This window comes from Suricata suricatta, chromosome X, assembly GCF_006229205.1.
Source record: "Suricata suricatta isolate VVHF042 chromosome X, meerkat_22Aug2017_6uvM2_HiC, whole genome shotgun sequence".
In the NCBI taxonomy this organism is placed as follows: Eukaryota; Metazoa; Chordata; class Mammalia; order Carnivora; family Herpestidae; genus Suricata; species Suricata suricatta.
Genome location: NC_043717.1, coordinates 56,218,996 through 56,233,817, shown reverse-complemented (window position 1 = coordinate 56,233,817; position 14,822 = coordinate 56,218,996). Strand labels below are relative to the sequence as shown.

Here is a 14,822-nt window from a genome sequence, read left to right as displayed (position 1 = left end):
GATTTACCCAAGGGATACAGAAATGCTGATGCATAGGAGCACATGCACCCCAATGTTCGTAGCGGCCAAATCATGGAAAGAGCCTAAATGTCCATCACCTGATGAATGGATCAAGAAGATGTGGTATTTATATACAATGAAGTACTACATGGCAATGAGAAAGAATGAAATCTGGCCATTTGTAGCAAAGTGGATGGACCTCATGGGTGTCATGCTAAGCGAAACAAGTCAGGCAGAGAAGGACAGATACCATATGTTTGCACTCATAGGTCTAACAGGAGAAACCTAACAGAGGACCATGGGGAGGGGAAGGGGGAAAGAGAGTTGGGGAGAGAGAGGGACACAAATCATAAGAGACTATTGAATACTGAAAACGAACCATGGTCTGAAGGGGGAGGGGGAGCGAGGGAAGGGGGTAGTGGTCATGGAGGAGGGCACTTGTGGGGAGAACACTGGGTGTTACATGGAAACCAATTTGAAAATAAACTATTAAAAAAAAGAGATTTAGTAAATATTCCATCTTCCCAAGCAATTCCTGACTGGTCTGAAATCTATAAATAATGTAAATAGAAGTTGAAAAAAAATAGTCTTCCTAATAGTTGCAAGATAGTATCTTATTTGTGGTTTTGATTCATTTATTTATTAAAACTTTTGTTAATGTTTATTTATTTTTGAGAGGGTTAGAGGGGGGGGTGAGAGGGAGAGAAGGAGAGAGAGGGAGAATGTGAGTCGGGGAGGGGCAGAGAGAGACGGAGACAGAATCCACAGCAGACTCTAGCACAGAGCCTGATACGGGGCTCAAACTCACAAGCTGTAAGATCATGACCTGAGATGTGACGTCTAACACTTAACCGACTGAGCCATCCAGACACCCTTGTGGTTTTTATTTAAATTTCCCTAATTACAAGTAATGTTGAACATCTTTTCACAGGATTATTGGATATTTCTATATCTTTGTAGAAATATCTGTTCTAGTCCTTTGCCTTCCTTTCTGAGTTGCTTTCAATTAATGCCCTTCCTTTTAGCAAAGTATAATTCTAAAACTTTTCAGTATGTTTTCTTTTAACTTTTCTTGGTATATTAATTATTGGACTGTGAAATGGATCAATCAGACAACTTTGTGGTATTTATCTCTCATCATTTAAATTCCATAGAGTAATTCTGAAGAAGATAAAGATGAAGATGAAGATGAAGATGAAGATGAAGAAGAAGAAGACGAAGAAGAAGAAGAAGATGAAAATGATGATTCCAAGTCTCCTGGAAAAGGCAGAAAGAAAATTCGTAAGATTCTTAAAGATGATAAGCTAAGAACTGAAACACAAAATGCTCTTAAGGAAGAGGAAGAGAGGCGAAAACGTATTGCTGAGAGGGAACGTGAACGAGAAAAATTGAGAGAGGTAAACCAGTTTTATTTATGATTTCAAAAAACATGAGTTTCATATATATATATGCATATATATCTCAGTATTTTAAGAATAGAATGTTGTAATCCCTACAGATTTTTAATTATGGTTGCTTTTCTCTATTAGCAGTATTTTATGCAGGTTAAAAATCTTTCTTGGGCCATATTAATGTAATTAGGTACATGGAAAAATATGAAATTCTTGAATGATTACCAAAGTGATAGTGTTTTATATGGGGTAGAAAAATGTTTAAAGATTATTGCTTAAATTCATAAAGGATTTTAATTCTTCATTGTAATAGTTTTCAAGCAGATATATAGGCAGCGGGAATAGTATTAGAAATCTTCATGTACTAACACTTACCAACTTCAGCAGTTAACAACACATGGCCAATCTTGTTTCATCTATTCTTTTTTCTGCATATTATTTTCATGAATTCTCAAAAATCGTATCATTCTGTCTATATATAGTTCAGAATATACTGTCAAAAGATAAGTACCATTTAGATATTAGTATGGTATCATTAATCTTAAACATTGACATTCCATGATATCATCAAATATCTAGTTAACACCCCATATTTCTTCATTTTCCTCATAAACATATTAGTGTTTTTTAAAAAAATAGTTGGTATGTATCAGGATCTTAAGAAATTCTTACTACATGTTATGTTGCATTTAAATGTTATGCCTTGCATGTCTGTTTTAAATCTTAAACTTCCCTTTTTCTCTTTTTCTTTCTTAGTACATTTGTTTAAATAGCTAGATTATTTATGTAGAATTTCCTATATTCTGAACTTTGCTTGTCAAATTTCTATCGTGTATTTTCACTGGCCCCAATATATTCTATAAACTGTTGGATATAGAGGTCTGGAAAGTTTTACATGTCTCTGACCTTAACTGTGGCATAACTTACCTGTTGAATGGATGGAGTACTGTCACTCCTCCCTTTTTCAAATCCTCTTTTGAAGAACATTTAGTTTGAACATTTTTCACTAAATTGGAGTATCCTGTTACATATTGGAATAACTTCTGTTGTGCTTGGTTTTTTTTAATTACTTACTATTTTAACTATTTGAAGTAAATTCACAATGTTGGGCAGTCATCACCACCGTCCTTTTTCATGACCTTGCCATTTTCCTTAAAGAAAACCCAGTACCCACTTAAAAATAAACCCCATTCTCTCACGTCCTTAGCCACTTTTACTTTTCTCCTACTTTGTGTCTCTGTGAATTTTCTTGTCCTAGGTACCTCCTATACATGGAATCATAAAATATTTGTCCTTTTTCTGTCCAACTTATTTCACTTGGTATAATGTTTTCCAGATTCATCCATTTTATATTAACAGACTTCCACTCCTTTCTAAGGATGAATAATGTATACATATACACATTTTATTTATCTATTTATCTATTGGTAGATACTTGGGTTTCTTCCACCTTTTGGCTATTGTGAATAATGCTGTTATAAACATGAGTATACAGATATCCATGTTCTTTCCATTCCTTTGCATATATGTACAGAAATTGAATTGCTGGAACTTAAAGTAATTCTGGATGTAATTTTTTGAAGAATTGCTGTACTACTTTCCACAACAGCTGCATCATTATTTGTTCCCACCAGCACTGCATACAAGTTCCCGATTTCTCCACATTTTCACCAACAATTTGCTTTGCCTTTTTTTTTTTTTTGGTAATGGATATTAAGTAATGTCTTATGGCTTTAATTTGCATTTCCTTTATGACTAATGATATTGAGCATATATTTTTACATGCATCTTGGTCTATCCGAGGAAAAGTCTACTCGACTCGAGTTTTTGCATGATTTTAAAATGTGTTTTTATTGTTGAATTGTGGGAGTTCTTCATATATTCTGGATATTACTCTCTTATCATATATGTGACTTACAGTAATTTCTCCTGGTTTATGGTTTACCTTTAATGATTTATTATGTGTCCTTTACACAAAAGTCATAAATTTTGATGAAGTCCACTTTGCCTATTTTTTCATTTCATTGCCTCTGCTTTTGGTGTCATATTGAAGATATGATTCCTAATACAATGTCATGAAGAGTTCTCACTTTCCCACATTGAGCAATCATGTTAATATGCTGCCGAATTTGATTTGCTAGAATTTTGTTGAGGATTTAAATCTGTACTTATACAGAATCTGTAAGACTTTGAGAAAGATTGGCATTAATTATTTTTGAAATGGTTGGCAGAATTCATCAAGGAAACCATCTGGTCCTGGGCTTTTCCTTGTTGGAGGTTGTGATTACTGATTCAGTGTTCTTACTAGTTTATCAGTCTATACTGATTTTATTTTCCTTTGTACTTTTTCTTGAGGAAGATTGTGTTCCTAGAAGTTTTTCCATTTCATCTAGGTTATTTATTTATTTTTCTTTTGGTGCCAAAACCCAGGAACGAACCAGGTTTATTTATTTTATTGTTGTACCATTGTTCATGGTATTTTTTTCTTTCTTGTCCTTGCTAGATTTCCTATAAATTCAAATTAGATAACATTTAGTGTAGTATTGGTTTCAGGAGTATAATTTTGTGATTTATCATGAAACTCAATGCACATTACAAGTGCCCTCCTTACTGTCTATCACACTTAGCATATCCCTCCACTCACCTCCTCTACTGCAACCCTCAGTTTATTCTCCATAGTTGAGAGTCTCTAAGGGTACCTCCCTCTGTGTGTGGTTTTTTTTTTTTTATCGTTTATTGTCAGGTTGCTTTCCATATAACACCCAGTGCTCATCCCAACAGGTGCCTCCTCCATGCCCATCAACCAATTCCTCTCTGCCCCGCTCCAATCAGCCCTCAGTTTGTTCACAGTATTTAAGAGTCTCATTGCCTCCCTCCTTCCCCTTAACTATTTTTCCCGCTTCCCCAACCCCATGGTCCTCTGTTAAGTTCCTCCTGTTTCACTTATGAGTGAAAACATATGGTATCTGGCATTCTCTGCCTGACTGATTTCACTTAGCATAACACCCTGGAGTTCATCCATGTTGATACAAATGGCCAGATTTCATTCTTTCTCATTGACATGAAGTATTCCATTGTATATATAAACCACATCTTCTTGACCCATCCATCAGTTGATGGACATTTATGCTCTTTCCATGATTTGGCTATTGTTGACAGTGCTGCTGTGAACATTGGGATACATGTGCCCCTATGCATCAGTACTCCTGTATCCCTTGGGTAAATCCCTAGCAGTGCTATTGCTGGGTCCTAGGGGGGTTCTATTGATAGTTTTTTGAGGAACCTCCACACTGTTTTCCCGAGCGGCTGTACCAGTTTACATTGCCACCAACAGTGTAGGAGGGTGCTCGTCTCTCCACACCCTCGCCAGCATCTATAGTCTTTTGATTTGTTCATTTTAGCCACTCTGACAGGTGTGAGGTGGTATCTCAGTGTAGTTTTGATTTGTATTTCCCTTATGATGAGTGACAGTGAGCATTGTTTCATGTGCCTGTAGGCCATCTGGATGTCCTCTTTGGAGAAGTGTCTATTCAGGTCTTCTGCCCATTTCATCACTGGATAATTGTTGTTTGGGTGTGGAGTTTGGTGAGTTCCTTGTAGATTTTGGATACTAGCCCTTTATCTGATACGTCATTTACAACTATCTTTTCCCATTCCATTGGTTGCCTATTAGTTTTATTGTTTGCCATGCAAAAGCTTTTTATCCTGATGAGGTCCCAGTAGTTTATATTTTTCTCTTGATTTCCTTGCCTTTGGGGATGTTTCCAGTAAGAAATTGCTGAGTTTAAGGATGTTGGTTCCTGCTTTCTTCTCTAGGGTTTTAATGGTTTCCTGTTTCATATTCAGGTGCTTCATCCTTGTTGAGTTATTTTTGTGGATGGTGTAAGAAAGTGGTCTTGTTTTATTCTTCTGCATGCTGTTGTCCACCTTTCCTAGCACCATCTGTTAAAGAGGCTATCTTTTTTCCATTGGATGCTCCTTCCTGTTTTGTCAAAGACTGATTGGCCATGCACTTGTGGGTCCTGTTCTGGGCTCTCTATTCAATTTCATTGGTCTATGTGTCAATGATTGTGCCAATACCATACTGTCTGGATGATGATAGCTTTGTAGTAGAGGCTAAAGTCTGGGATTGTGATGCCTCCCGTTTTGGTTTATTCTTCAATGTTACATTGGTTATTCAGGGTCTTCTGTGGTTCCATACAAATTTTAGGATAGTTTGTTCTAGCTTTGTGAAGAATGCTGGTGTAATTTTGATTGGGATGGCGTTGAGTATGTAGATTTCTTTGGGTAGTAGTGTTGACATTTTCACAATGTTTATTCTTCTGATCCATGAGCATGGAATGTTTTTCCATTTCTTTGGTGGGTCTTTTTCAATTTTCTTCATAAGTTTTCTATAGTTTTCATCATATAGATCTTTTACACCTTTGGTTAGCTTTATTTCTAGATATTTTATAGTTTTTGGTGCAATTGTGAATCGGATCAGTTTCTTGATGTCTCTTTTTGTTGCTTCATTTTTGATGTATAAAAACACAACTGATTTCTGTACTTTGATTTTGTACCCTACAACTTTGTTGAATACATGGATCAGTTCTGGTAGGCTTCTGGTGGATTGTCGGGTTTTCCATGTAGACTATCATTTTCTCTGTGAAAAGTGAAAGTTTGTCATATCTTTGCCAATTTTGATGCCTTTTGTTTCCTTTTGATGTCTGACTGCTGATGCTAGGACTTCCAGCACTATATTAAACAACACTCGTGAAAGTCGACATCCCTGTCGTGTTACTGATCTTGATGAAGTCTCTCAGTTTTTCCTTATTGAGGATGATATTAGCTCTGGGCTTTTCATAAATGGCTTTTATGATGCTTAAGTAAGTTACTTCTATCCCGACTTAAGGATTTTTATTAAGAAATGATGCTGGGGGCACCTGGGTGGCTTAGTCCGTTGGGCGTCTGGCTTTGGCTCAGATCATGATCTTGCAATTCATGGGTTTCAGCTCCATGCCAGGCTCAGTGCTGCCAGATAGCTCAGAGCCCGGAGCCTGTCTTCAAATTCTGTGTCTCCCTCTCTCTCTGACCCTCCCCTGCTCACACTGTCTCTCTCTCTTTAAAAAATAAATAAATCATTAAAAAATTTATTAAAAAGGAGGGATACTGTCTTTTCTCAAATTCTTTTGCTGCATATATCGACAGGATCATATGGTTTTTATCTGTTGTTTTGTTAATGTCATGTATCACATTGATGGATTTGGGACGGTTGAACCAGTCCTGTAACCCAGGAATGAATCCCCCGTGATCATGATGTATAATTCTTTTTATGTGCTGTTGAATTTGATTTGCTAGTATCTTGTTGAGAAATTTGGCATCCGTATTCATGAAGGATATTGGCCTATAGTTCTTATTTGGCTGGGTCTCTATCTGGTTTGCTTATCAACGTTATGCTGGCTTTGTAGAATGAGTCCGGAAGTTTTCCTTCCTTTTTTTTGGAACAGCTTGAGATGAATGGATATTAACTCTGATTTTAATGTGTGGTAGAATTCACCAGGGAAGCCGTGTGTCCCCAGGCTCTTAATGTTGGGAGATTTTTGATAACTGATTCAGTTTCTTCACTAGTTAAGAGTCTGTTCAGATCCTCTGTCTCTTCCCGTTTTAATTTTGGTTGTTTGTGTGTGTTTAGGAATATGCCCATTTCTTCTAGGTTGTCCAGTTTGTTGGCATATAATTTTTCATAGCATTCTCTTATAATTGCTTGTATTTCTCAGGGTCTCATTTTTATAAATCCATTTTAATTCATGATTTAGTCTATTTGGTTGCTCTCTCTTTTCTTTTTGAGAAGTCTGGCTAGAGGTTTATCAATTTTGTTTATTTATTCAGAGAAACAACTCTTGGTTCTATTGATCTGTTCAACTGTTTTTTTGGATTCTGTATTGTTTACTTCTGTCCTGTTCTTTATTATTTCTCTTCTTCTGCTTGATTTGGGGTGCTCTTGCTGCTCCCCTTCTAGTTCGTTAGGTGCTCTGTAAGATTTTGAATTTGTCCTTTTTCTAGTTTCTTGAAATAGGCCTGGATTTCAATGTACATTCCTCTTAGGACTGCCTTTGCTGTATCACAAAGCGTTTGGATTGTTATATTTTCATTTTCATTTTTTTCCCATATATTTTTAATTTTTTTTCTCTTTTTACCCAAGTGTCCCATTTGTACTTTAGTAGGGTGTTCTTTAACCTCCATGTTTTTAGAGATTTTCCAGACTTTTTCCTGTGGTTGATTTCAAGTTTCATAGCATTGTGATCTGAAAGTGTGCATGGTATGATCTCAGGCGTTTTGTTTTTATTGAGGGCAGATTTTTGACCCAGTATGTGCGCTCTCGGAGAATGTACCATGTACACTTGAGAAGAATGTGAATTCCATAGCTTCAGGATGTAGAGTTCTGAATATATCTGTCACGTCCATTAGGTCTTTGGTTTCTTTAGTGATTTTCTGTCTTTTTGATCTTTCCATTACTGTAAGTGGAGTATTAAAGTCCCCTGCAATTAGCACATTCTTATCAATAAGATTGCTTATGTTTGTGTTTGTTTTATTTATTTGGGTCCTCCTGAATTCTGTGCGTAGACGTTTATAATTGTTAGCTCTTCTTGATGCATAGACCATGTAATTATTTTATAATTTCTTTCTTCATCTCATTTTACTGCCTTAACTTTAAAGTCCAGTTTGTTTGATATAAGTATAGCTACTCAAGCTTTCTTTTGAATTCCAGCTGCATGGTAGATAATTCTCTATCCCCTCACTTTCAATGTGAAGGTGTCCTCAGGTCTAATGTGAATCTTTTATAGATAGCAAATAGATGTTTTTGGTTTTTTTTTTTTTAAATCCATTCTGCTACCCTATATGTTTTGACTTGAGCATTTAGTCCATTTAAATTCATTGTTATTATTGAGAAATACGGGTTTAGAGTCCTTGTGTTCTCTGTAGGATTCATGCATGTAGTGGTATCTCTTGTATCTTTTTTTCCTTGCATCATTTCCCCATAGAGTCACCCATTGGATTTCTTGTAGAGCTGGTTTAGTGGTGATGAATTCCTACAATTTTTGTTTGTTTGGGAAAATCTTCATCTCTCCTTTAATTCTGAATGACAGGCTTGCTGGATAAAGTATTCTTGGCTGCATATTTCCCCTGTCCATTGCATTGAAGATTTCCTGCCATTGCTTTCTGGCCTTCCAAATTTCAGTAGGTAGGTCTGTTACTACCTTGATGTGTTCCTTTTGTATGTTAGGGCCCTTTGTCCCTAGTTGCTTTCATAGTTGTCTCTTTGTCCTTATTTTAGCAGTTTCACTATGGTATGTTGTGCTGAAGGTCGATTCAAGTTACGTCTGAGGAGAGTATCTGTGTCTCTTGGATTTCAGTGTCTCTATCCACAGATTGGCGATGTGCTTGGCTATAGTTTGTTCAGGTATCCCTCCAGTCTTTTCTCTCTCTCTCTTCTTCTGTTGGAATTCCTGTGATACAGATATTGTTCTGTTTGATTGCATCAGTCACTTCTCGAATTCTCCTTTCATGCTCCTGGATCAATTTATCTTTCTTTTCTTGGCTTCCTCTTTTTTGATAATTATATCGTCTATTTCACCTATTTTTCTCTCTGTCTCTTCAGACCGTGCAGTGGTAGCCTCCATTTTATTATGCACCTCATTTTTAGCATTTTTAAATTCATAATAACTATTTTTAAGATCCATAATCTTTGTAGTAGTAGTGTCTGTGTTGTCCTCTGTGCCTTTTTCAAGACCAGCAATTAATTTTATGACTCTTGTTCTAAGTTCTTGCTCAGTTATGTTGCTTATTTCTGTTTGACCAATTCTTTAGCTGTCACATCTTCCTGGAATTTCTCTTGGGGAAAGTTTTTCCATTTTATCATTTTGGCTAGCTTTCTGTCTCTTGTCCATTTTAGAAGCTTTTTATGTGTTTTTTATGTGCAAGTATTGCTATATTAAATGAGGCTTATAGATTCTCCAGGGCTGGTCTGTTCAGGAAGTGTTCTTTTAATTGTGTCCCTTGGTCTCTCTTATTGAGACTTTGGTTATTTTATTTCCCTACTCATAGTGTTATTTGGGACTCTCCACCATGTTTACTTTGGCTTGTTTATTGAAATAGCCCTGGAGAGGAAAACAGACAGACAGAGAACAAAAGCACGCAAACACACAACACATCAAGCAAACAAGCAAACCGAAGAGAAGAAGAAGGAAAAAAGACGAGAAAAGACAAAAAAAACCCCCCAGAAAACAGAAAAAGACAAAGCCCAGTCTAAAAGCATAAAACCAGAAATTGCACCTACAAATAAAGAGAAGGGAGGAAGCAGTGCATATGGGAGAGCATATACAAAGAGAGAATTGTCAGGGTTGGGTAGAAAGAGAGATTGAATATTTACCAGGCAGAGAAACCAAAAGGCTTAATTCAGAGAGAGAAAAAGGAGAATACGGCAGGAGGGGAGGCCAAGAAAGCAAACAAAGATAATGTTACCCTGAGAAACAGTATATTCTGATTATTTCAGAGAGAGTGAAAGGAAGGTAATGAAAGAGGTATAGAATATGTATGAAGAAAATGGACTAAATATGCCTGTTTAAGGAAACCTATAACCAGAATAACTAGTCCAGAGGAGGGGAGAGTGAAGAATGAGATAAGGCAGAATATATATGAATAGCATGAATTGATCTAGAGTTAATCACAGCACTGCATCACTGATGGTCTTGGAAGAGGGGGTATTTCTGAAGTATCTATCTGGGCTCTGGTAATTAAAAAAAAAAAAAAAAGCAACTCCCCAGTGTAGTTGGGCATGATTTGGTGTACGCCGGTCCTGCTTCCTCTGTGGGTCCTTGGGGCATTCCCTGAGGCCCCGCCTTCGTGGTTTTGGGGAGACAAATGGCGACCCCCCCCAGTCCCTTCTCAAATCAGGTGTTCCAGAACACTCCTCTGGGTCTGATCTCACTGTGACAGGGGCGCAGCCAAGGTGGGCACTGTTGTATGTCCCACACCCAGCTGCGTTTTCAGCTCTTCCTCCCTGCGCGTTAATTATACCACCTGAAATTTATTCCTACAAGCTGGGGCACTTCCTAGCAGGGATCCCAGCACGGGATCGATCACGGGACCGGTTGTTCCTGATGTCGACTGTGTCCCTTGCATACCGTCTATCTCAGAAGAAATGTCTGGGACTGGGGCACCCAGCCCAAAGAAAGCTCTGCAATTAATGATAGGGTCTCTCTTCCTGAAAGCTCTGCAATTAGATATGGGATGATAGGATCCCTCTCTGTCCCAGGCTAAGGTTTTTCTCTTCTCCAGAGTTCATTTTAAGATTCCATAGCTGCTCTTTCTCTTCCCTTTGTCCCTCCGCAGAAGGGGCTCCCTCTCCTCCATGCCTCCAGGCCTCCATGTCCCGGTCCGTTTTTATCTTCCCCAGTTTGCAATCACACACCTCTGAGGCTGTCTTCTTAGTGGACTCCCATCTCTTTTCCTCCCAGACTCTTGTGGTTCAGAGACCTTTGGCTTCAGCCCTTCCTTAATTGCGAGATGCTGGTGGGAAGTACATTGTATATGTATACCACATTTTCTTTATCCATTAATCAGTCAGTGAACATTTGACCTCTTTCCATAATTTGGCTATTGTTGGTAGCACTGCAATAAACATTGGCATGCATGTGCTTCTTTGAATAGGCATTTTTATATCCTTTAGGTAAATACGTAGTTGTACAATTGGGTACTAGGGTAGTTGTGTTTTTAATATTTTGAGGAATCTCCATATTACTCCCCAAGGTGGCTGTACCAGTTTGCATTTCCACCAACTGTGTAAAAGGCTTCCCCTTTCTCCACATCCTTGCTAACATCTATTGTTTCCTGAGCTGTTAATTTTATTTGATTTATTTTTTAAATTAATTATTTTTTTTTTGAGACAGCAAGCAAATGTGGGAGGGGTAGACTGAGAAGGAGATACAGAATCTGAGGCAGGCTCCAGGTTCTGAACTGTCAGCACAGAGCCAGATGCAGGGCTCCAACTCAGGAACTGTGAGATCATGACCGGAGCTGGAGTCAGACGCTTAATCTACTGAGCCAGCCAGGCACCCTCTGAGTTGTTAATTTTAGCCATTCTGACGGGTGTGAGGTGGTATCTCATTGTGGTTTTGATTTGTATTTCCCTGATGATGAGAGATTTTGACCATCTTCATGTGTTATTTAGCCATCTGGATGTCTTTGGAAAAGTGTCCTGGCATTCCAGGAAGTGTTTCTGGTACATGTTGTTTGCATCTGTTGTTGTGTTTTCGCTGCTCTATCCCACTGGTCAGTCCTCTGCAGAGATCCTCCTTGCTTGCAGTAGTGGAGTGTTTGGACTGTTAACTAGATGTGTTTTGACTTGTTTGTTGAAGTAATCCTGGGCAAAAAAAAAAGGTAAGAAATAATAAAGATCAGAGCAGAATTAAACAAGATAGAATCTACAGAAACAATTGAACAGATCAATGAAATCAAGAGTTAGTGTTTTGAAAAAATAAACAAAATTGATAAACCTCTAGTTAGTCAGAAAGAAAAGAGAGAACATTCAAATAGGCAAAATCATGAAGGAAAATGGATCCATTACAACAGATCCCTCAGAAATACAAGCAATCATCAGAGATTACTATGAAAAATTATATGCCAACAAACTGGACAATCTAGAAGAAGTGGACAAATTCCTAAACACACATGCACTATCAAAATTCAGTTGGGAAGGGATAGAAAATCTGAACAGACCCATAACCAGTGAAGAAATCGAATCAGTTATCAAAAATCTCCCAAAAAATAAAAGCCCAGAGCCGGATGGATTCCCAGGGGAATTCTACCAGACATTTAAAGCAGAGTTAACACCCATGCTTCTCAAGTCATTCCAGAAAATAGAAATGGAAGGAAGACTCCTGGACTCATTCTACGAAGCACATATCACTTTGAAACCTAAGCCAGGCAGAGACCCAACGAAAAAAGAGAACTATAGGCCAGTATCTTTAATGAATAGGGATGCAAAAATACTCAACAAGATACTAGCAAACCGAATTCAACAGCATATGAAAAGAAATATCCATTATGATCAAGTGGGATATATTCCTGGGTTACAAGGCTGGTTCAGTATTCGCAAATCCATTAATGTGATACACCACATCAACAAAACAAAAGAAAAAAACTATATGGAAACCTAATCCGAAAAAATAAGAGAAAAAGGAGAGGGGAGAAATGAAAACCAACCAGAGAATCAAAAAACTAGAAGGCTGATTTCATGCAATAAAAAGAAGAAAAAAAGCAGAAGAGAAGAGAAAAGGGGAAAAGGAAAGAATAAAAACCCTGATTTTTAAAAAAATGATAAAAAGAAATGACAATAAATTAGAAACTAGGAGGCTGATTCCAAAAAGAAAAAAAAGAGAGAGAAAAGGGTTATCTGTTGGTGCCTGGGAGTGATGGCTTTCTGGTCTGGAGACAGCTGGGTGGCCTGGGTCAGACTCAGTCTTTCCCCAGTAAATAAACTGTTGGCAAGCACAGAGGGGCAGGGTTTGATGTAAGCGGGTCCCACCTCCACGGGGGCAGAGGGGGCACTGTGCAGGGGAATATGACATTACACCAAACTCTCCTTCCCGGTTCCGAGATCTTTGTTTACACTGTCTAGGCAGCCCTCACAGTGTAGTGAGAGCAGTCAGCTCCTCCTGCTCCAAAACTCTCCTGTGCCATCTCCTTGGATCGTATGGCTCGGATTCACAACCCAATAACCCGAAGTCATTTTTTAGGTATTTTTTTAAATTTATTTTTGAGAGACAGAGAGAGAGTGTGTGAGCAGAGGAGCGTTAGACAGAGAGGGAGATACAGAATCTGAAGACAGGTTCTAGGCTCTGAGCTAGCTGTCAGCACAGAGCTTGATGCGGCGCTTGAACCCACAAACTGTGAGATCATGAGTGAGATCATGACCTGAGCCGAAGTCGGAAGCTTAACCAATTGAGCCATCCCGTCGACCCGACAACCCGAAGTCTTAAAGGATCCAGCACGGTGTGGATCTGCACCCCTCCTCCAGTGTAGAGTCTCTCCACTCTGCTGATGAAAGACCTTTGGCTGGTATCTACAGGGACTTTTTTTTATCTTTGAGGAGGCAAATAAAGACTCCTGCCAAAAGTACACCAGCAAGGGGACTGTTCTTTCCCAGTGTGCGCCGGGGACTCCTACACCCTGCTATGCACTCTGAGGCCAGCTCCCTCCTCACCAGGTGCATGGGCCACAGCTATGCTCTGGAGAAAGTCATGCACTTATAAAACCTCAAAAGTCAGCTGCAAAGGCTGTTTGCAAAAAAAAGGAGTGCCATGCTCCGTGCTTCTCATTTCCCAGACAGTGATCCAGAGAGGTTTTCTTCTTGTGGTAACTCAATGCCACACTTTCACAGCCTCTCTCTCTTTCTCTCCCTTTTGTCTCTCCACAGAAAGGGTTTCCTCCCTTTAGTGGCTATGCCATTTTATCTCCCCCAATTCACATCCATGCACTTTGCTCTTACCAAGCTGTCTCCCTCCAACTTTGGAGATCTTTCTCTCGCTTCGCATTTCTATTTCCCGGGTGTTCCAAGTAATCTGACCTCAGTACAGCTGTGTTTGAGGGACGAAGAAAATCCATGTCCCCCTATTTCTTCACCAATTTAAGTCTTCCTCCCTCTGTTTTTATTTCTGTAAAGTTGTGCTAGTAATGCCCCCTCTTTTATTTCAGATTATAACAATTTCAGTTCTCTCTTTTTGTCTTAGTCATTCTAAATATTTATGAGTATTTAATTTTTTTAAGTGACAACTTTTGGTTATGTTGGTTTTCTTTTTTTCCCCTAGTGTCTGTTTTATTTTTGTTTGCTCTAATCTTAATTATGTCCTTCCATTTAGCAGTTTGGGTTTATTTTGTTCTCTTTTTTTGCCTCTTTATGTTGTAAAGTTAAGTTCTTGGTTTGTGGCCTTATTTCCTATTAGTGTATGTGTTTAGTGCTATAACTGGCTGTCTTAACTGATGCCAGGTCCCCACGCGCTCATCCCCGGTGTTTGGTGGTACCTGTTTCGTCCGCCCCGACCGGCAGGGCGGAGAATCGTCGCGGGTTCTTTTCCTGAGAGAGGGAGAGAAAGGGCAGGAAGGGGGACGCACAGAGAGTGAAGTCACAACACACGATTTCGATTAAGCCTCTTCTTTTTATTGAGAAAACACCCATATCTTATAAAGGTTTTAAGGCGGGAAAACAAGGCAGCTGACCTAGGTCGGTTGCTAGGAAACAGGGTTAAGGGATTAAGGCTGGAGTAAAAGAGGAACCAGACTAAAGTGTTTTAGCACAGCGCCTGAGGGGCTGATACTACCCTGCCTGCAGGTGGTTGATCTTTGATCTTCTGGCTTCTCCTCTGACAGGGAGTGGCGCTCCCCTGCCTATTT

The 14,822-nt window shown here is 38.8% G+C and overlaps 1 protein-coding gene across 5 annotated transcripts in view; it reads left to right on the top strand.

Annotated features, from left to right (window-relative positions):
* ATRX (ATRX chromatin remodeler) overlaps positions 1–14,822 on the top strand; it is a 275,833-nt gene that overhangs the window by 123,968 nt on the left and 137,043 nt on the right. For all 5 annotated transcript variants that reach the window (XM_029929461.1, XM_029929463.1, XM_029929459.1 and 2 more), the window contains one exon: positions 1,155–1,397. In XM_029929461.1, the coding sequence (XP_029785321.1) occupies positions 1,155–1,397 (243 nt within the window). The remainder of the gene's footprint in view (positions 1–1,154; positions 1,398–14,822) is intronic.